The 26358-nt window shown below is 48.6% G+C and overlaps 1 protein-coding gene across 14 annotated transcripts in view; it reads right to left on the reverse strand.

Annotated features, from left to right (window-relative positions):
- The window catches only part of LOC4577187 (glutamate-gated chloride channel), a 90275-nt gene that overhangs the window by 50014 nt on the left and 13903 nt on the right, over positions 1–26358 (reverse strand). For all 14 annotated transcript variants that reach the window (XM_061663557.1, XM_061663558.1, XM_061663561.1 and 11 more), the window contains one exon: positions 32–117. In XM_061663557.1, the coding sequence (XP_061519541.1) occupies positions 32–93 (62 nt within the window). In that variant the 5' untranslated portion in view covers positions 94–117. The remainder of the gene's footprint in view (positions 1–31; positions 118–26358) is intronic.

Consider the following 26358-nt stretch of genomic DNA (forward strand, 5'->3'; position numbering starts at 1 on the left):
TTTGTCCTAAAAAGTCGTTAAAAATACTTACAGCGATGCACTGCACAGGCAAGCGAAGTAAAATATGGCCCAAAAGAAATGGCCCGAGGCCATTCTGGTAACGTTCGATTTCGGATCCTGCAAAGAGAAGACGAAACAGTAGGAGAAAGATGAAATTTTATGCGCTAGAGCAGCCGAAGGCGCAGTTAAATTAAAACGACAGTTTTATACAGCGAAACGGTTGGCTCATTATTAGATCATAAGATCGTAATCGCAACTGTGGGCAAGAAGCGGACCGCGGGGCCTGCGTTTCACCGGTGACATTCCAGCATAAGTTGACACTAACTCAGTTTTATATCAGTCACTTCCAGTCACAAACAACCCTGGGCAGCCGCGTTGGGATAGATAGGAGGGAGGAAGTTTCGTTTGCTCCGGAGATAAAACGCTGCGATATAGCTAAACGAGCTTTTTAATGCCCTCCCTCATCCGAGCCTGTTGTGGCTGTCGGGCGACGGTTTGGCAAAACACCAACCCAGTACACCGCCAAGTTTATTACAGTCTTCCGGTAGTCGTCCCGAAAGGGGTTATAAAGCTACTGCTGCTGCTACTACAGCTACTGCTGCTGCTGCTCATCGTTTTCCACCGGGTCTGTCGATGGGAAATTACAAACGATCAGCAGCAGTGGCGGGAGGGATGACTCTGCCCAACCGGTAACAAGCGCCACAAAACGGTTCCATCCGGTCGGTGAAGGTGAACTATTCGAGCCATTCGGAGCGGCACATACCGCGCCCGAAGGTGAGGCGAATGGCGTTGACAGACGGGAAAACCTTTTATTGACAGATACTTATCAGGATAAGGATGGGACGGCGGCGGTGGTGGCGGTGAATGGACTTCGCTTGGAGCCATTGTGGTGTGGGCAAAAATGGTAAAGTAAAAAATTTCTCCCTGGAATGTAATACGAAGATGCTTTGGTCTTCGGTCTATTATTTTGTCCCCCCCTCCTCCCCTCTCCTCATCTCGATCGCTTCCTTGTTGCGCAACGGTGTAAGTAAAAGCCACATCAAATCTCAAAGCTTGTGCGGTTGTGCCACCACCGCCGCCACTGCCTCTCCTTTTCTGTGCGGCCGGGCTTGGTCCCTGCGGAATGGGTTCGTGCGGGTTTTTGTTCTCAACTTCACTCGTTCTATTTGGTCTTTCCACTTATCCACACTATAACCCAGAGGGAATAGATTGAATTTGGTGTCCCACAGGGGTGGAGCAAAGGTGGGAGGGGGGGGGGGAGATAGAAAAACCAAACATTCCGCTACGCTCTCTCGAGCAGTCGTTAATCTAAGGCACGTTGCGTAACGACGATTGATGAACGATGGTTTTTGGCACTCTCTCACTCTCTCTCTCTCTCTCTCTCTCTCTTTGTCGAACGGGAGTGCTTAAACTTAGGCAACCGTGGGTTCCGGTTGACCTTTTTTGTGTGTGTTTTTTTCCTCCCTCCAAGGGTCTTCCTTGTCGTTTGGTTTTCGGTTCGCCGGTTCAGGTGGTCCAGAATTGATCGACATGTGTAGGTGTGCGTGCGTGTGTGTGCGTGTGCGGCTTACTTCCGTTGCACACTCCAGACCGTCCTTTCGCGGGTAAGGTCAATCCTTCGAACACCTCGTCCTCGAGGAAGGGCGAAAACTTTTCCACACGTGTGTTTCGCTCGTGCACCCCTTTTTTGTACCTTTCACCGTCCACCACCCCCCCCGGATACACGCTTGCTCGGGAAAAAGGGAAAGTTTTTCCCAGGCGGCCGAAAGTTGTGGTAAATCGGCAATGATTAAAGCGCCTGGATGTGGGCACAGGGGGAGGGGGGGGGGGGAATGGAGGCAAGCACGAAAACAATAGAACTTTTCGGGCTCACTTGAGGCGCGCGCAGGGGTTTCAGTGGGATGAGGATTTATGTTGTGTGTGTGTGTGTTCTTTCTTTGGTTTGGTTTTACACTGGCTAGTCCAAGCGGGTAGCGCACGAAGTTGTTCCGGTTAACCAACAATCTTTCCCCCCCCTCGCTCTCTTTATTTCGAGGTTGATCGGTTTCCGTTTCGACAGAAACCATCGAATAGGGGAGGAGCTCGGTTGCGAGCGACAACGACGGAGTGTTACGATGTTTTATTTCCAACCTTTCACCCGCAAAACTCCCTAGAGAGAGGGAGTTTTTTTATGGTTCCACTGTGTTTTCGATGGGAAAATGTTCCAAACAACACTCTCACACACTCACACACACGCACACACTTCCATGTATGTAAAGGCGCATAATGGCGTGAGTCCCGTGTTTTGGGGCTGGTGATGGTGGCGCTGGCGGTTGCATGTGAAGGATAATTTTTCACCCCCAGAAAGGCACCGCAGAAAAAGTGAATAAATGGCGGTGGTGCTACAAGTGAAAGTAAAACGCACAGACGACATCGAATGCGCGATGCCGATTGCAAATACCTTCGCCCCCGGAACGATCCCCCCTATTCCCCTGTTTTTTTTGGGGGGCCATGCCCGAACCCCACCCGCCCATCCGGCGCGAAGACTAATGGCACGGGGAAGTAAATTACGCTGTAACATGAATCTTTTTTGCGCTGCACACTCACACACACACACGCAACTACCGGGTACCGGGAAGGTGGCTTTCTGTTGTTTTCTTTTTCACGTTCGTTTGTGTGTGTGTGTGTGTGCGTGCGTGCGTGTGTTTGCATTCACCATTTTGCCGGTGCCCCTGTTTTATATCTTGTTTTAATGCTCTTTGAAGAAAACGCTCGTTCGCCTACTGTTCGAATGGGCAACGGCGCTTGCACCGTGGTGTTGCGGCGGCTCTGTAGTGGGAAGCGGGGAGGAGCCGCCGGTTCTCTGGAAAAAAGCAGTCCGTAACACGGGAAAGCTTTCTCGAATGAACATCATTATGGGCAATTTGAGAAGAAAAATCATGACGATTTGATTCACTTTGTTCGCGTGTGCCAGAATGGGTGGATGAGCGGGGAAAGGTGCAGGAGGCGGGTGGGAAGGGAATTGTAACTGTGTAGGCTGGGTGGTTCGTTATGATAAAGTGTACCGCTTTTGTATGTGTGTGTGTGTTAGTGTGTATTTTGTTTCTTATGGGTGAAATTGCATGAATACATTTCGAATGCAGCATGGGCGAGACCATGATTTATGCGCACGAATGATAAATTATCGTACTCTTTTTTTTGTTGCTTGGTTTTGCATGGTTTTGGGGTCACAAGGATCAGAGGAAAGTAAGTGTATGCGCGTGGGTCGAAGAGTGTAATAGTTGAATAATTTATATTTTTATTTATTTCTGTTGATGTTGCTGTCCGATGTTGTTGTGCCGGAGACATACGTTAATGGTAGCACGATGGTGGTTGCATTACTTCTTTAGAATGCATTAGAAGCTAAAAGTAATAGAGAGTAAATTGAAGGGACGATTTCAATCTTCATATGCTTTTTGCATATTATTTTTACGGCCCATTAAAGAAAATGACCATTGATAATGGAGCAGTAACATTGAAAAGGTGATTACAATGTTTGTGCTTGTATTGAAACTAAGTCTGCAAAGGCGATTTTACAGTTCAGAGGCACAGGTTTAGGGTGTTCTGGATAAAATGTTCACTATCCCTGTTGAAACACATGTTCGAACAAACAAAACAGAGAAACTTAGCATTCGTTCTAGCACACGATCTCTAACATATTCCATACCTTTGGTCAAATAGCCGACGGCAAAGTATAAGCAATCAGCATTTCAAAACGTGATTGGCATACACCAAGCAGCATCCTAACCTGTTAGCGAGAAGCAAGCAGGCCATGACTTCAAATGTTGTTGCGAGCGATCAGAACCGACCTTTAGCTTAAATAAATGATCAATTTTTTGTGTGTAGCCACTAGAACAAGCTCTGACACGTAAAGAAAGACTAGTTTTTTGCGCCCAACGTTCACTAATGTTGTTCGCAATATGTCACGAAATCGACTCGAGATGACACTTCTGTTCGTTGAACAACTCTGCTTCATCTCGCATCACCAGCAGCCTCAAGTGGGCAGGATACGGCTGAAAAACTAATCCTTTTTTTGTGGTGCTCTCTCCAGCTACACACTTTTGCTCGTACCGCAACCGAGTCCCTGCTAGTCCAACAGCAACAACGACAAAAAGAAAAGACCGAAAGGAAAAGAAGTTCGAAACTCCCAAAACTCGCTTGATTGATTCGACATTCAACAACAGTGTTCAAGTTGGTCGATAAACAAACCATTCGATTTCTCATTTGCTTGATCCCCTCCTTTCCTTGGGGGCACTACACGAAGCGAGCAAACCCTAGTACGGACCGGAAAGAAACTGGTGAGCGCCTGTCCTTCCCACCTCCCCTTTCTGGCACCCATGCACGCCGACTGTTCGATTGGTCACTTTCTCGAGGGCGTGAGGGCTTGGCTGTTCGGGACGGGCCGTATTTCGGTGATTGCACTGGCACGTGCAGAACGGAATCGGTGACAACCGGCAACAGCAACAACGGGGGACGGGCAAACGGTAGTGATGCGTAAAGTGTACGCGCGCGTGTGTGTGTGTGCCGATCCGTACGACCGTTGGGCGGAAGGTTGCGATCAGTTCGGTTCAGTTCAGCGGACGAACGGAGGCTGAGGTTGGTGTCCCTTTTGCCAACCGGTGGACCATGGAAACTGTGCCTATGTATCTGTGTGTGTGTGTGTTGTGCCACGAGAATCGTCTCGGTGTCCATTTTTCATGTTTATGTTTCCGTTCTTGCTGTTTCTTCTTCTTTTTTTCCGACGCGTTCTTTCGAAACGGTGGATTCGGTAGGTTCGCATTCGGGTGCGGTTCCGAAATAATCCTGACACGTAGCGAAACAAATGGCACAGCAGAGGCTATACTAGTAGTAGTAGTAGTAGTGGTAGCAGTGGTAGCAGTGGTAGAAGCAGAAATTGTATTCTCAAGTGTCAAACTTTTACTCGGTGACCGCTCCGCGCTCGAGTGGTCCTTATCTCTAACGACATTGTGCACAGGACATTGAGCTTATGTATCGTGATGAGGCGAAGCTTTCGATGTCACTCTTTCGCTCCGTCACCGTGTCCGACCCCCTTCCCCGTCGTCTGTCTGTTCAGGTTGTGCAGAGGAGCGAACCGAAGTACAGCGAACCGTTCTAAAAGATGTTCTGATGATCGTTTCCGAGAAGCGTGGCGGGGACGGAATAAGGAACGAAATGAAGTTCGAATTGGACGGGCTGGGAGAAGAAACGCGGCGAAACGGCAGCAGAGAGGTTCATCTTTTTCGATTCCTTCCCGAAATAAGTGAAAGGTTGGCTTTCGTGCCCACAAGGCACTCCCCTTCCGCTCGGCCCAAAACACTAAACATTCCCCTTTTCTTATCCTTCATTGGAATCTTTCGAGCGCATGGGCGCAGCGCAAGAAGAAAAACATGGGAATATTATCACCGGTAGATCCTTTTTTTGTTGTTTGGTGGGGAGTGCAAGAAGGACTCGTTTTTGTTGTTGGGTGACTCTTTCACTCACCGTGTCGTGTCATTTCTGCAACTTCCCAAACAAAAAAAAAGAACCCTTTCTGCTGCCAAAGGTAGCACACGGGGCGGGTCGTATCCGGAGGGCTATTTGCCATCGGCAACGGCGAGATCCGGCTGTTGCCGTTCGCAACCCGGGAAGGGTAGAGAGAGGGAGTCAGTGTGTCCTTCCCGAAGGTCGTGTGAAGGATTTATACTCACGATTTGATTTGCGTGTTGAAGGATGAAAATGGATGGAAGTGGAGAGGTGAACCGGATAGAGTGAGAGAGAGAAAAAGAAGAAATCAACGAACGAACGAACGAAACGTTCCGTTAATTGGGTGTCGTTCCGTTCCCGGATTTTGGGCGATGCTTTCGGACTTCGGTGCGTTTTCTGGCAAATTCCAGTGCGCGTGGCTGGTTTTTGGCTTTGGGGATGGTGTGACAGATAGACGGATGTTGCAGGCAAATGAAAAACTGCCCAAGTAAACGTGAAGCAGCAGCTATGGCAGCTCAAAAAAAAGGACCCAAAAGTTTATTCGCGAACGGTGGTGGCGTTCTTCTTGCGGACTTCTTTTACCCGAGGGCTGTCCTCCTTACGAGCGATGCAGGATGCTGGAGAAAATTGATACTTATGGTAATTAGGTTTTTTTCTTCTTCTTCTTCTTCTTCTTCTTCTGCTTCTTATGCCCGGCTCCTGGACGACCTGCTCTTCTCGTCCATCCTGCCGCGACCGTTTAAGGGCACGATCGTGGTGTTCATGTAGGCGATTAACGATTTTTCTGCTCTTTATGCTGTGCCCCACCCGTCGTCGTTCTTGGCCCTACCTTCCCCCTCCCTGTCAGGTGGTGCGCGGTTACGCCAGAAAAGGTGTGCATGAGTTTGAAAAGTTTCCAAAAAGTTATATTTTGATACCCCAAAGTATGGCGGCGGCGGCGTCGGCGGCGGCGGTCACCAACAACGGCGGCTGTGCGAAATGTTTAAACGCGTCAAACGCAGCGAAAGGAAACTGTCGGCACGGGAATATAATTAACGAGGGGTGATTAATGTTCGGTTGAGTAAGGGAGGTTTTTAGGGGACGAGGGAGGGAGGTGGAATACATATCATAAATGGGTGCTGGTAACAGATATCCGTTACTGCTTTGAATGCAGGCTTGTTAGAAATGATTTATACCGTGAATGGAATTTGGACCGCATTGAATCAAATGTGTCATGTTGGTAATATGGTTTTACACAATGCACTGTTCCTTTGTTCCTTCGGTAAATGTTACATACATAATATCCGGTTTGCAGCGATTAATAAAGTATGCTTGGAGGGTTACAATATTAATCGGTGCCCTTTGATTGAATATTTAAAGTGAATTTAAAGAGGACAAAATAGAGACAAATCTTCCGAAACATGTTTCTGTGCGCTCGTCGTTCGGCGCGTACTGTCCCTTGTAGTTGAACAGGTGCGAGAAAAGGTCCCGCGTACCGTGTGATTACACGTGAATTGTCCCTGCTGTGCGTCACTAGCGCACAGGGCAAAACAGGGGCGCGTTAAAACGGTGGCTCGTTATCAGTGGGCCCAATCCCCCGAAACAACGATGCCGCTGTCGCCCTGACGCACCCCGAAAAATTTTTCAAATACGGTGCTCAAAAAGGAAAGTAACAAGAAGGAAAAACACATTTTCAATGTAGCCATTTCCATTAACCGACATCATCCCATACACACACACACACACCGTGTTCCGGGAAGCGATCCGGAAGAGAAGTCATACGCAGAAAAAGGGAGATTTCATGCTGGAATGTGTGTCTCCGTATAGCGGGGAGCACAGCGGAGTGAGAGGCGGAAAATGTGACACAGCATCCGACCGGAAGTTAGATAAAGTCATCTATTTCTTCTGAAGCTCAAGAGAGCAGGAGGGAGCGAAGTAGTTGCGAAAGAAACGGAAAGGGAGACTATCGAGCCACTTTTGCCCCTTCGGGGGGAGGAGATCGACGGCAAAGAGAGAAAGAGAGAGCGGGCAATGGCCATGAAGGGCTGGGTGGAAGGTTTGAAAACTCCGCTCAACAACCACCGCTGCTGGCGCAGCATCCAGTAGCGCGTCAGGGGTTGTTTCGCGACCGAGCTCTGCGCAATGTCGCGCTTAAATTATCCAATTAAATTAGAATGATAATAAAAGTTTAACTTAATTAAAGCGACCCACATGGTGGAGGGTGGGGGGGGGGTGTGGGGGGAACGGGTCGGAGGAAGAAGCAGGGAAAGCATTAAAGTGGGGGAGCAGCCCTCGTGTAAAATCGTGCAATCAATTCTGGCTGCGACGTGTCCCACACCTGGCCCGCAGCTCGCCGCTCGTCTCTTCGTGCGCGCCACCACTCTATCGCGATTCCCCATGCTTCTTCGGCCCGTTTGGAGTTTTTAACAATCTAATTTCCCTTTAGCGTGCAAAGTTTCGCAATGGATTCTTTGCTCGTATTTTCCGACCCGAAGGGCCCGAACCTTTAGCCCCACAACCACACCCCGGCCGGCCGGCGACGGGCCGGTCGGTCGTCTCTCGCTCTCTTTTTCCCTTAATCCCCGACGGGGTTCATCTTCAGCGCATCGATGTTTTAATTCAATCCGCGTAACAGGCCGCGTCCGTCCGTCCCCCTTTGTTTGCCCCTTTTCCGGTGTATCGCGCCACTGTGTCCGTTGGGTGACGTAAGGCTAATGAAACCTTAATTTTCGCTTTCCGGGCTCGGGGCTGGCGGGGCTATGACGGGGCTGTGGCGGGGCCCGGTTCGGTGTAATGGATAATTTAGAGCGCTCGCTGCCACTGACCGCAAAAGTGCATAATCGCAAATGACTCGGTTGCAGTTTACGGTGACCACGCTTAATGAGAGCGAGCGCCGCCCGGTTTGCGATTTGTTCTTTTGTGTCTTTGCAGAGCATCATCATGGGGATGGGCAGGCGAATCACAAGCCCCGAACCTGAACTAGAGGAGGGAAACCCAACAGAAAAAGAAGAAGAAAAAAAGGAAGAGAATTGCTCATAAAACGGTTTCGCGATGGGTTTTACTCTGTCATTTGTGGCCAGACGGCGGCGACAGCTGCGGCAACAGAATCGTGGTCGTGGCCGCCAATGGTCGTTTGCTTTTGCGTGCCTTTTTTTTACCCGTTGTGTCGCACCGTGCTCCATCGGTCTAAAAACGGTACGCAATAACTGGGGGCCGGCAGGGTGCCACAAATGCTGAATTTAATTAAATAATTAAATACAAAGTGTGAGGAAGAGCTTTTTTTTTGTTTGTTGTACATTGCTGGGGTTTGTTGTTGTTGGTATTGTTGGTATTGTTTTGCTAATTCATGAAGGGATGTGGCGCGTTGGAATTGGTATCTTTCTATCTGGGACAGTTGTTCTGGTGCGACCGTTGGGCTGCGCTGGGTATATAGTGCGTGCCGAATTTGGTGGGGGGGGGGGGGGGGGGGGGAGGGGACGAAAATAATAATAACCCCAACATGCAAAAGACGGCCTCTCTACCATCATCCCGCGGATCGGAGGGTTTTTGTGTTTCAGGCACTTCAAGCGCAATTTCCGTTGCGTAAGCTGCCACCGCACTCGCTGCCGTCGAATGAAGAAGGAAGCAAAAGGAATAAACAAACATCACACAAACACACGCACACACAAAACTACAGACACAAACGCAAACCAAACCGTTAGCAAGCGGACCAGAGACCGACCGCTCGTGTTCCAAGCAACGTGACCCAAACCGGCGAACCCCAGGCTTTGCCCGAAATAGACAAAACAGGACAACAGGGCAACAAAGCAAAGAAACAGAGGGGTACGATTATCATAGATACTTGGGCGCGCTCCACAAAAGGGAGGGCAATATTTTTAGCAACATCTGGGTTTGGTGCGTGCTTTTTTGTGTTTTTGTTTTGTTTTATGGTTTGTTTTATTTCAATTGCCACTGACACTCAGTGATTGCATAATCCACCCATTACGCACCGAGCTGTTGTATATAGTTGATTAATTATTATAGGCGGAGAAATTGTAGTGCAGAAATAGTGCGGGAACGTTAACTACCATCCTCACACAAAAAAGGACGAATGTGGTTGTGTTTGGTGCTGGGAAAAGAGGGGAAAAAGCTGGAAGCGCACCGAATTGCAGCACGTTGTTTGCAGCACTCTAATCTTTCGCTCTATTCACTATCGTCCTTGTGTGTGTGGCTGCCCCTTGCACGCTGTACAACAGTGATGGTTGAGGCTTTTTTTTTTGCTTTGTTTCATTTATCCCGAAAGTACGGAAGAGATTATCCACAGCGCGGGGTGGGTGTTTATGTAATCCGGATTGTTTTTGTCATGTTTAATGGACAGTTATTCCCAATTCAAATCTGTGCCATCCGTCCGCGTACCGCGCACTCTGTGGTGGGTGATGGAGATTAGGTCCAGGGTTGTGGAGTACACTTGGTGAATAGTTGATGAGTTGTGTTGAGAGTGAGTGAGAGCCATCCGGTTGTCATAGAAAATGGCTGGAAGTTATTTAATGTGGACAGCAGGAGAGTAGAGTTATGCATTGTAGTTGTGTGATGTAATTAAATGATATAATTTTGGTCTTGTAATTAATCATGTTTTTTATGCTACCTTTCATGTCCACTTCAGCATACAGGATTTCTACAAAAGCTCGCCAAAAGTAGTCAAGTGCTACGTTAAATTCAAGTGCTACATCGTTATTCAAAGCAAAGCTTAAATCGGAGATTAGCAATACTTTTGTTCATCAGGATCACTATAAATATTGAGGTTAACATAAATGTCATTTGCAGTGTAATGTACCGATTGCCATTCGGTATAGAAGCATCTATGAAGTTGCCATGAATTCCACTCTCAGTCAGCAACAGCGCTACACTTAATCGGCTTACCCACGCTACTAATCTTCACCGTCGGAAGCAATCGCAGTAATACACGAATTAACTCACGAGCAATGGACCGCAGGGTAGTGTTCGGTGGTGAACTGTGGCTTGACTTTCATATAAAATACCACCCCGCAATACACAACATTATCTCCCACACACGGGGCCAATGTGTTTCAATGCAAATATCTGTGGCGGCTTTAGAGCATTCAGCTGGACTGGATATAGCAGGCCGGCTGGCAGGCTGGCTGGCTGGTGGTTTTTGATGACCTGCCGAAAGCATCAAAGCGCTCGAAAATAATTCTATTAAACCACGTGCATAAATATCCGGCTCCCGGTGGGGCAAGGAGGATGGTGGGCGGCCCAAGTCCCATACCGAAAACCAATAATCACCTGCTGCGTTATTCATGCGGCGGTAGCGCAACCGTAAAAGAAGAGAGGAACCATGTAGACCACCCAAACCACCCGGAAGGAGAGCGGGCGCACGGATGCGGTACCGAGCATCGAACGGAAAGCTTCGCCGAACGAACGTGCGCCATTAATATACTAAAATTATAATTTCATTTCACACCGGCAAACCACGCCGCCGCACGCCCTTCTTTTGGGCTCTTCCACTCTTGTGGGAGGCGCAAGAACGGCAAACGAGCTTAGCATTAAAGATCATGAATATCAAATCAAATGCACTATCGCATTCACTCCCCCGACAAACCAACCGCGCTTCCCCTGCCCCGTTGGAGCTAAGTCGCTGTGTAGAGTGGAGAAGGTCGGGAAGGCTGAGCGGCGGCCGAGTTTTGTTGTTGCTGTTGTCGTCTTTTGTCGTGGGCGTAGAGGTGAGAAACGTGTTCCACGTGTTTTTGGGTCCAAACCTTTTTTTTCCCCGCAAACTTTGTTCGGGGTGTCTTTCGGGTGACAAGACTCCACAGCACAAGCGCGTACCAACGAGCGGCCAACAAGGAAGAAAGCAAACGCTGGCGACGGAATGTTACACGAGGCCGTAGTAGTAGGTCCCGGAAAAAATATAAAACAAAACCGACACGAAACAACAAAGAAAAAAAAAGAGAGTATAGAATGGTAACAGCTCGGAAAAGCGCCCCAAAAAGCAAGCGACGACGCCTTTAATCGGAGGCAGGCGATTAGCATTTTGATAAGCGAGCGAGGCTGTCGCGCGTAAAAACGGGCCTCCTAAGCCAGGAACCCTCCACTGCATGGAAGAGGTGCGTTCTTTGCTGAGGTCGGCGGTGTTGTGCCTTTTCGTGTTGGTTAGGGCCGTAACCAAAAAAAAACCGTACGAAAATTCTCACTCTCCTTCCGTCACACGACAGCGGGCGGGTGGGGTCGAAAGTTCAAATCGACTCGTTGGTGGTGGGTAAAGTGCGACAAAGTCGCGATCAGAGAGCAGTCATTTTTGCTGTCGTTTTATGATATTATCAGACATGACCCCTCCGGTCTATCTCCAAAGTGAAGGGATGGGTAGTGAAATTAAGGGTGTGAGGGAGTGTTTTCTCTCTCTCTTTTCGGTTACGGTTGTCGGTTTTATTTTTACGTGTTTTTTTGTTTTAAGAAGGCAAAGGTTAAACGATGGTGCTCTATTTTTATTTACCGGTTGTCTTAAGGACACTTCGGCACACCTGGTGCACATTTGATGGTGCTGCTGCTGCTGCTGCTGCTGCTGTTTCTGCATGCACACGAACATAATCCGGTAAAGCAGTAGTGCCAGTAGGATGGGGCCAAGAAGGCAAAGTGCTTCTTTCACCAGAACTGACAGGTTTGGGTTTGCCGGGCCGTGTGTATGATAACGCACGGGACGAACCGCCCGTGTTGGAGCACGGGATGGATCGGAAAGCGTGGCGCGGGCGAGTTTTGGTTGAGGATGTAGAAAAGTTAAATTTTCTATCCATCGAACCGGAAGAGCATCTCGCACCGTGTTGGGCGCCGAGTTCTTTATCCATTCCCATCTCTCCCCCTCCGTCGTGCCTTCTGCATCATTTCCGAGGCGGCGCCCGTTTGTCGACAACTGGGGCAATAAAAATCGGCGAGAACCTTTTGCGTCAAGTTCTGCTTGTTCCGCTTCTGTGTGTTTTTGGCGTTCTTTTTGCTTCTTTTTCTCGTGGGAGGTTCCTGGCAAAGGGGAGAGAAAGCCACGGCGAGTGCGTGTGGCAAAAGATGTCCTTTCCGTGCGATGCGAAGGATGTTTTATGGAACGCGACATGTGTGAAACCGGTTGCCGCCGGTTCCACTTGCCTGGCGATCCTTATCGAGCTCGACATGCTCTTGACGCTTTCGCAGGAAATGAAGAGAGCAGAACAGAAATCAGCAGAGGTTTTCAATGGAATTTTTTGGACTGGTGAAGTGATAAAATATTACTGAGATGTTAAAATCATACCGGTGAGCTGAGCAAACACTAATGTAACAAGCATCCAATAGGGAAAGAAGCGGTTCGTTTGTGCAATTTTAGCCGAGTTGGGCTTTGGCAATCACTGACAATGCTTGGAATGGTGAATCACAAACAAGAGGCAACATCCCGGCTTGCTTGTCAACCCCTGACCTAGACTGATATTGCTCTGAGTCGTTTCTAAGAAGTGGCGGGACTCCCACATGGGACGGAGCGGCGTTTGTAATCAAAAAATTGTTTGATTATTCCTGCGAGGTTCGGAAGGTCATAAATTGTGGTGCCTGCCAGCAGCTGGGAGTTTTCATTCCTTTTTGTCACTTTGTTTAGGATGTGTAGAATTTTCCAACAGTGAGAAAAGCACACCCGCATCCCTATACTACCCCTAGTTTAATCCACGCCCGTGCACATAAATCTTCCAAATTGTACAAAGATTAAAATGACAACCGCGCCGCGGCACGCTTTGAAGACGCTGACGGCGCTGGCGATGGACTAAAAAGACTAAATTACCTTTGGAAGTGTTTTAAAAAGCGAAAAACAAAATACTGGGTGGGTGTAGTATGACACACGCGCCACCGTACCGCAACAAGATGAGTAATCGAGCACCAGTGCAAAAAGGAAGCGGCACGGAAGAGAAACAGCAAGAAAGCGAGTGCGAAGAAAGTGTGAAAAGATCGTAAAAGAATTTCCACCGTAGTCTCCGTCACGGCCTCCAAGACTGTTGGAAGCAAGAAAACGTAAAAGAGAGAGAGAGCTGCTGCACATTATGGGCTGTGGATTTTTTATGCCGTTTTTCGGGTAACGATTAACGATCGAAACCGGCTTTCACGAGATCATGCCTATGGTGGGAATGGAGAGGAAGGGATGTAACAGGAGGACACGTGGCGAATGGGAGCTGCGTTGGGGTTGTAAAAATGTAAACGGACACCGGCTAAACATGACAGCGGGCGGTCGGTCGATGGTTGGTTCATGTTTGCATTTTTATGAACCGTGCGCTGTAAAAACCGGTCCCGGGTGGCACTCAGCAGCGTTATTTGGTGACGGTTTATAGATTTACAAGATGTTTTGCATCTCCTAATCATGGGCCGGAGTTAATTTGAAAGTAGTGTACTAGAGATGAAGGATGTGTGCAGGAGGGGAGTGAGTTGATGTCAACGCCTTCTTCATTAAAATCGTATAAAGTGTTCTTATTTACGGTTCAAACGACGGCCAAAGGGTTCAATTTCCGCCAACAACACTCTTAAAAGTCATGTTTTAAGTCATGTTAACAAGCTGTTGACAAGGTTTAGAAGAGGTAAGAATTGATCAGTGAAAAATGGAAGCAAACAGCTATTTAAACGAATTTAGCCGAAGTCTTCGATAGTCGCCTAAATTGATGCAATCCGCTCAACACTGAAGATTTATTACACAACTAATCATCCTTTTATTGCTCTTCTCTGCCAGAAGCTGCATTTACCTCAGAAAAAAAGCTATAATTTGATCGAAATAGATCATCATCTGAGTGTAAAAAGCCTATATGGATAGCAATTACAATATATTGCTTTTAATATTATTGAAATGGGAATTCTACTGGAATCCTTCACTGGATTCTACTGGAATCCTTCCTACTTCATTCTACTGGAATTGGATTATTCAAAGACATCCGGATTGTTTTTGTTATGTTTAATGGACAGTTATTCCCACTTCAAATCTGTGCCATCCGTCCATGTACTGCACTCTGTATGACATCTGTATCACTCTGTATTACAATAAATCTGCAAGATTTATTACACTACTAATCATCCTTTTATTGCTCTTCACTGCCAGAAGCTGCAATTACCTTACAAATTGATCGAAATAGACCATCATCTGAGTGTAAAAAGTTTCTATGGATAGCAATTACAATATATTGCTTTTAATATTATTGATGTGGGGCTTCATTCTACTTGAATTGGATTATTCAAAGACATTATGCCGCACGCTCTCAGTGCTTGATCGTTATTAATCGCAAAAACCTGCCAACTATCGGCATTTGCTTACTGGAAACTGCTGCTGCTGCTGTTGCTGGGACAGCGCACAGTAGTACCATGATTTGATCGTTTTTTGATACCATCAGTTGGTCAGATTACACCACATGCACAGTACACGCTCGCCTACTGCTCTGCAAATTGGCAACAGCTTGCAACAGTGTGCAGGGAAACCAGCCTAGTGCGACATGGCAATGGCAGCGGCGGCGGCCTCCCATTTCATTCCGCAAATAATACAAATGAACTCGGGGTAGGTGGGCAGTTGTTTTCGCTTGCACGTTTTCCCACACCCATGTGGCAGATGATAGTAGTAGGAGGGCGCGCAGTGGGGAGGAGAGCTCACTGCTGACAGTTGCTTTATTTTTAGCCAGCGCACAGGCCCATCTCCGGCCCGCTCCGTTGTCTTGTGGGTGAAGAAGATGCAACCGTGTTTAGATGTCGGATCGGAAAAACAAACCAGATCGGCCTGCGGGTGCCGATAGCTGGCTTGGTAGTGTTGCGAGCTGCCTCGGCACGTGCTAATGATGATTATGGTCACGATAATAATGGGCAACGCCGAGGAAGATCAGTGCACGGTGGCGGGGAAGGATCCCGTTTCATGCTCCCATTTCAATGGGGCCATTCTCACTCAACAAATGTACTTAACCGAGCGTACGTGAATGAATCGATCGGTGTCCGGGGGCGGAACGGAAGCAGCGTGTACGGTGCAAGGAGCGGAACACACTTTCAAATAAGGCAGCAGCGGACCGATGATTGATGAGCAGCGATTTGTTTGCCGTTTTAAAGCGTGGACCCACTAATGGGACGGAGCGAAGGTTTTCTCACAGTATTTACAAACATTTTGACAGCAGCAGCAGCATTTCGATCGTTCCAAATCACGCGCCTCGATCTCCCTCTACTCTTCCCTGCGCTTCATATTCAATGGAACAAAGCCTCGAATGGCCGAATCGATCCAACGAACCTCGTAATCCCTGGCGAGGTTTGCGTAATTAAATGATAAATTTCATGCCTCCTTGAGCGCGCCGTTGCTCTCCCACCCCCGGGTCCCGGGCATCCGACCCCGAACAAAAAGAGTCCCATTCTTCTTGACCAGCCACCCGAGGGTGTTATGGAGCGGCTAGCGTAACAGATTAGAGACAGCAGAGGGAGGAGGGGAGAACGGAGGATTGGAGCAGAACGTGCCGGAGAATGCAATCGTGCTGCCATTAAAATTCCACTCACGTCCGAATGGCTGGGCGTTTCATTGCTTTCCAGCTCACGTTGCACGTAATGCGCTACTGCTGCTGTGCCGATGCTTCTTGCTGCTCTGCTGGGTGGCGTGTGTCATCGTTCAAGAAGGAATTGCCTGGCGAGCGTACTGCTGATGCTGCTGCTGCTGCTACTGGTTGGAACACGAGCTCTGAAGGAGGGAAAAAATCCTGTGTCCGAGTCGCAAATGGATGCGCTCGTTCGATGCCCGGTCTGGTCTGGTCGCCGCTGCACCAGTTGCTACTTATGCATTCTGCTCAGTAATCTTTTGCGTTCGAAGTATGCTCGCAAAAAGACCACACACACACACATACACATAAATGTGCAGATAGCAACACACATCTAGAGATAGGCACGTAAAGCGGGAACCGTTGTCACGTTGCCGTCGCCGTTATCGGCTCCGTTGTCCTCGTGCTCCGTAGTGCGTGCTGCGTGCGTTGCTACTAAGTGAAGCGTAATTCGATAGTACGAGCCACAGAGCCCTCTGGTGGCTGATAGCCACGAACCAAACCCTCCGTCGCGCGCTAATCATCCGCTTACTATTACTATGCGGACCTGTTTGGTGGTTGTTTTTTGCCTGTTTCTAGGTGGTGCGGTGTGGTAAACAGTGCAGTTTTGCCCATCGCATCATCACAATCACAGCTACCCGCCAGAAGCCTTGCACGCTCTGCCAGTAATGACCATGGCCCGTCCAAGCAACGTCAAAATGGCGAACCTCTCTCCCTCTCTCTCTCCTCGTGCACTGCAAAAAGCCCCGACCTGCCAAGCAGTGTAATGTTGACATCGGCCCAGTCCCCGTGCCCGGGCGCACGTCAAGTGAGTGAGTGAGTTAAGACACATTTCAAATCCATCCCGCGTGTGTCCTCCTCGTTCGTTGCCCATCGCAATCAAATCAGGGTGGAGGGAGGGGGGAATGGGGGAAAGGGGACATAAAAACTTGCCGCAGCAGCAGTTACGCTTTGACAGCGGTGTCCCTTGTCGCTTCGGCGGCCAAAAGAATATGATTGTGATAAATTACAAACTCAACGAAACGTTGTCGCCTTATTTGTGTGTCGCTTCTGTGGGGGCGCGCGCGGGCACGGTCGCGTGGGGAGAGCTTTTTTTTCTTCTTGCCCTTCAAGTGGAGCGTACTGAGAAGGAGAAAATTCATGACCAAGCGCTGGAAAATGAATGGCTGCTGCTGCTGCTTGTGGTGTGTGTGTGTGTGTGTTCCCTCCCAGGAGGTTCGCAAGTGGATCTCTCCTCCTCGCCAGGATCGCTTCGATGAAAAGAAAACCACTGAGGATGGAACATCGTTAAAGCGCCCGTTCACCGCTCTGGAGTGTGATGGAAAGCGGACAAAAGGGGAGAAAGGGGGAGGGGCAACTGCTCTGTTTGCCTGTTTCTGTTTTTTTTTCTTCTTCTTCACTTGCCCGCAGTGTCTTTCAACTACTACAGCTCTTGCAACTTTTATTTGGGTCGCCCCGTCTTCTATCCTAATGACAGTTGCCACGGTGCACTCGGTCATTCTTTCTTGCACGCTTTCCTTGTCTCTCGCTGTCTTCCACTCTCTTCCACTCTCTTCTTCTCAGCAGGTGGTGAAATGTTTGAATGATTTTCCACCTTCCTTCCCTGCAATCTAACCCGTCCGTCCCACCTCACCTCCGGGGGCTTTGAAGCTGTGCTGTACCGCAGGGGGAGGGAAAATACGGGATCGTGCGGGGACGCATTCGCTCGGATGCCCGTTTGCATTGCGGTGTAACGTGGGGATGGGTAGTTTTGCGTCCCGTGAAAGCACTTTTTCTTTTCTTTCTTTCTGATGCAGCGTGAGTTCTTTCAGCAATGTTTTTTTTTGTCGCTCTTCGTCTTCTTCCTCCTCTTCATCGCTGGCTTGGGGTTTGATCAACCAGCTCGGCACGTTTGCTATCACGTCGATGCGGTGCGCTTTGCAGAAGACATAAATCATGAAAGTTTTTACCCACGCGACACACTTTCTCCCCTCCTCTCCCTGGAAAAAAGGTGGGCAAGTGTGATGAGTGTGGTGGAAATTCCAATTCGCCAAGAAATATGTGCGTGTGGTGTGCCCGTTGGCTGGTGGTTGAATGTGAAGATAGTATTCTTGGGCTATTTGTGTGTGTGTGTGTGTGTGTTACAGTTCTAAATTTCATTGCCACAAACAGTGAAGGGCCATTAATTCGCTGCAGTGCTAATTCATACGAATGACAATGGCGATTTTTCCCTCCTGCGCGCGCGGCTGGGAACATAATTTAGCAAAACTGCAATAACATTCGTTTCAAAGAAAGGTCGAAGACCGGTTACTATTCCATTGTGGTGTGCAAGAAGGTGTGTAAGGGCAAAACTGGGAGGGTTTAGTAATAAAAGCGAGAAAGCTGTGGTGAATGTAAATAAAACAAACTTGCCTGTGTGCTCACTAACATAGAGAGGGCAAGCTCCAATCTTCATGACTAGTCGGCTCATCACATCGTGCGAGCTTGCATCAACTGGTCCGAATTGATTGAATTGTATTTTTACACCAATTATGACGTTGCAATATTTGCAGTCAACGAAAAAGAAAGAAAGGAAAACAACTTTTCCACATCTGCATCGATCAAACGATCATGACACTGGGAGCCGCCGTGGTTTGCCGTATCATTTTGGGTTTTTATGTGTCAATTCTCCAGCGTCAAATAAAAACTGTTTGAAAAGATGTGGCAAAAAAAAAGAAAAAAATACACACACACAGACACGCGCAGTCTGTAATGACCCTGGCGAAGAAGCTACAGATTGAAAAGGAAAGATTGCTTGGTGGGCTTGAAGATTCAGCGCTTGAAAGAAGAGTGGGGCGCGCAGGAAGGTTTCCTCTTCCATCTGCAAACACGTACCCAGGCACAGGCACACGCACAAACGCACACACACACACGTACAAAATCGTCATTTGCTTATGCAAACAGTGCAAACTCCAATTACGGACAGCTTCAAATTGCGGCTTAGACGAAAAAGACGAGGAGGGCCTTGCTGCAGCAGCAGCAGCAGAAGTGTCTTTTCATTTTCCATCGGCCCCTTGTGTACGGCACATTTTCACAAACACGACAGAGCGACAACAACAAAAAAGCACCCACAGACACATGCACACACACACACACACACACACCGGCGTGCTGTACTAGCAGGCAGGAACAAGAAACATCCACACGTCCATCGGTGTAGTTTTCCGTATAATTCCGTTCCAATGGTGCCAAGGATTAAGGAATAAACAACTCATACCATGCCGCGTTGTCCAACACCGGGTGGGTGGGAGGGAGAGGGATCGGGGGGTTAGAGGAGGATTATCTTTCGTGTTTTGGATGGAAATCCGGCCACCGTTGACGGTCACACCGTCGTCGGGGCTGGTCGGAACGGGGCGCTTCGATGAAGTCGTCATCATCAGTCGGGTTTCGAGTGCGCTCTGGCCCGAGCAGAAGAAGTGGTTCCCGAGGAAGGAAGGGCCGCAGAGAAAGGAAACATGCTTCCTGTGCCCCCCCCCCCTCCCCTCACTTCTTGTGCTTACGACTTGCGGATGGATTTTCCCGGCCGCCGTTCGTTTGCGATGTTTCGTTCGGTTTCATTATTTCGCTTGTAGTGCCGGCGACGGTGGGAGAGCTTTTTTATGCTTTCCCATTTTCGCTTCCCCATTCTTTGCTATGCTATGCAGCCCAGACTTCCCTGAAACCGTCCCATACATGATATGGTAGGTGGAGGTACACCGTGTTATAGAGAATCGCTCAAGAAAGTGGAGGATTTTCTAGCGAACGTCTTCAGGGACATGCTCGCTCAAGTGTTTCGATATTTACAAATCCTTATCGATTCCAGCGTGGTGTGTGTGGTGCTAAACAAATATCCTTCGAAGCGTTCGCAATGAATGAGCGATTCGGGCGCCTGTTTTGTGCCATTTCAGAATGCTTCCCTTTCGTGCCGCGGCTGTGTATTGTGTGCGTAACAAAAGTGGACAAAAACCCCGAAACCATTACCATTAGCGCCACAATTTACGCAAACGTTTTGAAAGCTATAAAAATGCTTTGCTGCTGCGTTCCCCCATGCGCAGCAAAACAGCACACAAGACACATTGTTTGGAGGGAAAGAATCATCCCATTCTGTGTCCCTATTTCGATGGAATGATAATTTTCCTGTTCCTTTCCCATAAATATGCCCTTCCTGGTGCTGCTGCTGTTGCAACATGTCCTAGATCCTTTGTGTGCGGAGTTGTGCCCCCATAGGAACTGAGCGCAAAACACTCGCTCGCTCCGCTGCCGCATCCGCCACAGTGTGTCGACACAATGAATGAAGTGACATAAATCGGGAAAAGCGGGGTGGTAAATATTTTCCAGAAGCTTAAATTTCGGTGCCCCCATCCATCCTCACGAGCACACCAAATCCTTGGTGGGAAGAAGCAACATTTTTGCTTTGCCAATCCCGTACGGAAAACCATCGCGTACCGCGTAGACCGCACGCGTGTTGTCGCGTGTACCTCGCCGTGTCGCCTTTCCGTGTTCCAACTAAAAAGGAACCACCGTGGGGAGAGGAACAAAGCAAAAAAAGGGGTGGCCGTAAAAATAAATCGAACATCGATTGTGTATGTGTGTGTGTGTGTGTGTGTGTGTGTGTGTTGGTCGAAGAAACCACGCGTACCGCCCGCGTATCGGGCAAAACAATCGAGAATGCAACGGCGTGGTGAGGCGAGGACATTGGGGGTGATACAATCAGTAAAAGTATCAACATAAAATGAAGAAAAGGCAGACCTTTCCTCGCCTCCCTCTCTCTCTCTTTCTGTTGGTGGTGGTTCCACTCGTTCCCGTGCCTTTGAAAGTGTGCCTTTGCGCGCCATCGAGCAAATGGAAAGCGATCGAGCTTCGTGGTCGGGGCGGGAGAATGGCCAATGGCATCATTTCTTCTTTTCGCTCGCCTGTACGTAACCCACCGCTATCCACCGCTTGTACACTGTGGGATGGACGGAAGCAAGGATTTACGAGTTTGAAAAGAAGATGAGGATCTTAATCCTCACGCTGCTCCTGCTCTCCCGCTGGAAAGGGCTGTCAGGGTTGGGAAAAATCACTTTCCAAAGCGGGATTGGGATGGTAAAAGCACATAATAAAAAACGTGTCCACATCCCTTACATCCCCCACTATAGCAACCCGTCCTTACCCGCGGTGTTTTCACCGTAACGGTTGTTCGGGGGGAAATAAATGACGACCATCTTAAGTATAAAGAGGGTTGTCTGGGGTTTAAATGAAAATGAAGAAAAATCGAACCCCCGTACGATAGCCGGAAAGGGGGACAAGTGGACAGCCGGGCACAGATCAATTGTTGAACCGCAAGGTTGGCCCCGGATTGACCGGCAATGACACCGGGGCGTGCGGCATCTCCTACTCATCGCGTCGGGAGCATCGTCGATGGCAGTAAAATTGCTTTTTATGGCATTGTTTTCATCCAAGGTTGACACAGTTTGCTGACAGTGCAAGGAAAGGGAAGGCAAACGGAACGGAAATGCACTTTCACGACCTTCTTCCACCCGGGAGAGGGGGGGGGGGGAGTTTGCTTAGAAAGGTCTTTCGCCTGACCGACCACCCCCAGAGTCGATAAGCTGCAGTGTGATGTGTTTTGATGGTCATTTATGGTTCTTTTCAATAAAAAAGAGGAAACGTTCTGTTTGTTTGTTGTTTTCACAAAGCATATTGTAAATAATTATGTTAGTGAGCAAACCGAACAGGGGAAAAAAACAAAATCACATAAAATTTATTACAACTTCTTTGAAATTTGCCCTTCGTTGGCACATCAAAACACATGACGCGGCGTTTCGTGGTGGCTTTCGATGGGTCTATTTTTATTTATTTGTGGCAAAAAGAAAGAAAGCGGCAACGCACACGCTTTCTTTCGTCATTCAAACGACAATTTGAGGTTACGTTTACGAGGCCCCCGGCCGTGTGGTGGAGCCATGTGTGCCATTTGGCCGCTGCTGTTGCCGGAAAAACCTTTACGCTACTAGACATTCGGCACAGATTCGGTCGGTCGTTCTTACTTTATCGTCTCAACCAGACCGAGGACCGTGCAAGCGCTCATGCTGTCGCGGCAACCGCTGCTGCCCTTGCTAAATGGGAAGCATAAACAACAAAAATTCAAACATCAAGCAACCAAGCAATCCTGGGGAGAGGGAGAGGGGGCAGGTGGAATGGCACAGAACCGAACGCACAAGAAACACGCTGCCACCATGTGGCCTTGATTCGATTCGGCAGCATAAATTGGAGCAACACAAATGCGTAACCGGGCGTCCCCCCGTTAACTCGCCTCGACTCTTGATAAGCCAAGGGGGAACCAAGGGGTGGATGGGAAGCGTGTCAGAGCAGAAAAAAAACGAGCGAGGAGGTAGGTAAAACAAACGCTACCGGAGACCGACGAAGGCTAAGACGAGCCGAAAACTGAATCAAACCGTTTACGATCGTCTCGGGCGCGCGACACGGCTTAAGGAGGGTGTTCGGTGAGGCCAAGACCGGGGTCGTGTTGGGTCGTGGAGTAACGCAAAACGGTTCGATTTTTCACATACCTCCGGCTTGCGGGTGCGGCGGCTAGTAGGGCACTAGCAACGGTCGAGTAGGTTTGATTATTTTATTCATGAGCAAGAAGCGGCACCACCCATGAACGCGCGTGAGTACAACCCGGGAGAGCCACAACAGCAGCAGCAGCAGCAGCAACAAACAGAGTTGTGCCGCCGGCGACGGTGTCACTGGCCTGCTGCCAGCACAACTTTTCACCCAAAGCCGGCAAACAGCGAGGCCTCCGCGTCCGCGTTTATAGAGCGACGCAGTGTTGACGATGATGATGAGCATGATGAACCCGATGATGATGATGTTGATGATGATCTCTGCACACCGTTCACCGCCAGTGTGTCGCAGAAGTGTTACTGAGCGATGTGGCTTCACTGTATGTGTGCGTGTGTGTTTTTGTATTATTTGGGAGTTTAGATTTTGATCGACCGAGCTGGGAGCGCGATGGGAGCTTTTGTGTGCGTGGGTTGGGGCTTTTATTTGAATGTAATTGACGGTTTCGATTCCGGGACTATTTGCATTTACGGCCCAATCGGGCACGCGGGACGTCAAACTAGGGGGTTTATTTACACCGATAGCAAACGATCCCTTATTAGTGAATGGCAGCCGCGTTATACGTGAGCGTATTCACAATGGAGTCCTTTCCGGGGTTTTGGTGCGTGTGAGGGGTTTTGTTATCCGTGTTGGCTTCCAGGGGTTGACAATTCTGTGTTTTGCTTATGCGGATTATTATCTTTTCTACATGATTTGTTGGTTACAATCATTTTTCTTACTATTGTTTAGTTTTCCAACGTCGTGATAGTTTTCATTTGTCACAAAAATATTCATTAAGCCGCTTTGAAGATTTACTTAAATCTTTGCGCCTTGAAGTATGCAATTTTGGTTACAAAAATACATTTTTTGTATGTTTTTACATTAAATGTAAGTAGAAAGTAATTATTGTTATTTACTTAAACTAAGACACAATTTCTCATGGTACAGTCGTCATCTCGTACGACTTAACTACATTCCCGTCATGAGTTCAAGCCCCGAAGGATTGACTTTTTAACTATGGGTAAGTCAATTTGTCACTTTCATCAATCAATAGCCAAGCCCAGTAGTGCTTCAGACAAACATTGACCGACAATGGTTGATGTGACAAAGAAGAAGAAAGCCGTGATAGTTACAATTTATCACAAAAATATTCAAAAGGCCGTTTTGAAGAACTACGAAAATATTTTGCGCCTAGATATATGCAATTCCGTTACAAAATTGTGTTTTTAAAGTTTTCGCGTTAAATATTTGGCGTAAAACCTACCGTCGAAGCACCATTGACCACTAGTTTTGAAGCCAAGTTGGACACGTGGTTAAGCAAACGAATCATAGAGTCAACCTCATAGTCTGATAGGTGACCTTGTACTATCTACCAAGCATAAAATGCTTCCCATAGAAACTCGTCCCAAGATTACATGGCTTTATTTTGTTTTATTGATTAAAAATTTAATACATAACCTGTCACATTAGTAGCTTAGGATGTACCATTAGACACACATACAAACATATATACACACACACACGCGCACCCGCTCGTACGTGGAAAAGGGATTGAAGAAAATTTCATAAATCATTAGCTCATCGTTAGGTCCGACCTTTTGCTCCTCCCCTTCCAGTGGCTTAAGGCAGCGACCCATACGGTACCGTAATGTCTTTATCGGATTACAGCATCGTGCCAAACGCTCTTGAGCCATCGCTGTGTGGACTATTTTTTGTGTTCACCCTGCCCTGTGTTGTCGATGGGGATGGGGATGGGGGGAGCCCCATTTTGTTTCCTTGCACGAACGCGCCCTCCCCCCCGTTACGTTACGTCCGGACTCAGAGTTTCAAACAGTGGGAAAGATGCCTTGTGCATCATCATCTCGATTGTTATTACTTTTCTTAGGGGCCGAGAGCCGATTTCAAGCATGAACCGATCGGAAGCCGTCCACGGCATCGGTGGCAGTCCCAAAAATTCATGGCCCATCACCATAAATCACATTCGCAATCCGTGAGACTTTCTCCCTGCTCCCCCCAAAAATCCCTCTCGGTTATTAGGCCGGCACGAACGGTTATCCTTTTGATAATAAAATAAAAAAAAACTCCATGCGCACAGCATCACACCTTGCCGCTTGGTGGTGAATGTGTTTTTCTTCTTCTGTGTGTGTGTGTTGGAGGGGGACAGCATTCGCTACGCTCGACCGCGCATTCCCGGGAGGTGATTCTGGTTCATTCATGACCCATCCGTCTTACGGCCGACGTGAAATCCAGCCCCACCGAAACTTGACCGTCACGCAACCGGTTTCGCAGCTAAAACGGGGGAAGAGTGCCGTGCCGCAGCGCATAAGCAATGTGGCACGAAAATAGCCCATGAAATCGGGGAGCGAGCCTCCAGCTTCCGGAGGCCCGCCCAGGGCTGGGATGCAATATTTTTAGTAGCATAAGCAGCCGCCGCCCCATTCAGGAGAAAATATTGAATGAAAATGGGACTTGAAATGGGCGAAAGTGCACGAAAAGAAGAGGATGCCGCGTGGAGCTGGCAAAGCATGTGCTGCTGGTACGTAAAAGAGAAAGCATCGACAGAAGGCAAGGGCTAGCAGAAAAGAAACGGCCAGCAGAACGACCTCTCTTGCAGATGGATGAAGGCAGACCAACACAAAAAGGGAACAACGGGAGGGCCCGCAAAAAAGCATTCCCAAAGTGAAGCCACTAAAAGGACACACCGGGAAATGGCGTCCATTTAGAGCAGAGCGTGAAATTGATGCTTCATAAATGGAGATGCTGCTGCTGCTGCTGCTGCTGGTGTGCTACCGGCTACGGAATGGATCGCGTCACGAAACAACGCGCGCGCGCGCTCTCCCCCCGAACTCAAACGGCAGGCTTTTAGGTGAGTTTGAGGCGTTGTCTTTTCTATGCACAGGGCTTTGCTGTGGAATGGAGTGGGCAGGTGGGGACGGCTAGAAGGCTCTATCTTTTGCCTCAGTGTTGGCTTTTGGCCGCCCAGTCCAAGCACATCATGCGAACAGAAGAAAAGAAGCAAGCAACAAACAGCACAAAAAACGCTTTTGTCTGGCTGTGTGCGCCCAATTTTCTGACGATGGCCAGTTATTGCTTCATCACGGTTGCCGCAGCGACGAAAAGAGTTGCCGAACCGGGGCAGAACGGCGAGTCGAGCGTGCTGTCGTCGGTCCGGTTCCTAAATTGGTGGACCGGCCCCAGAGCGACGTTACGCTTCCGCTGGAAGTAGATCAAGGTTCGGTTGGTCAGGGAGAAAATTACCGCATAAAATTAAATAAAAACGTTATCTCGAGGTGAATGGTGTGTGTGTGCTGGCTGGTGGTGGGTTCGGTTTTTCGGAGTTTGGTGATTGGGCCCCCGCTCCGGTTGCGCCCGGCCGTGGATGTTTGCACACTCTGGCCTCGCTTTAACTTTTATGCCGCACTGGTGAAATGCTATTTAGACAGTGGTCGTATTGTAGTTTACTTTACGGTCGCCCGAAACTCCTCAACCCCCCCCCCCCCCCTCGCATCGGGCGGTCGGTTCGGAATTAGTTCGGCAAAGCTAACCGTTGATGCTATCGGCGGTCAAAGTGTTTTGGAAAGTTCTTGGTGCGTAATCTGTGCGCTCGTTCGGTTTTATTTCCTCGGAAAAGTGTTGGCTCGTGCAATTCCATTGGCTTTCTTTTCGTGCTGGCCACACAGTATGAATAGTTAGAGAGTTGGTTGGGTTGGGCTGGATTTGTGTGTGTGTGTGTGTTTTATAAAACATAATCCTGCTTCATCCATAAGAAAACAAGGCT

The sequence above is a fragment of the Anopheles gambiae genome, chromosome 2 (genome assembly GCF_943734735.2).
Source record: "Anopheles gambiae chromosome 2, idAnoGambNW_F1_1, whole genome shotgun sequence".
Classification (NCBI taxonomy): Eukaryota; Metazoa; Arthropoda; class Insecta; order Diptera; family Culicidae; genus Anopheles; species Anopheles gambiae.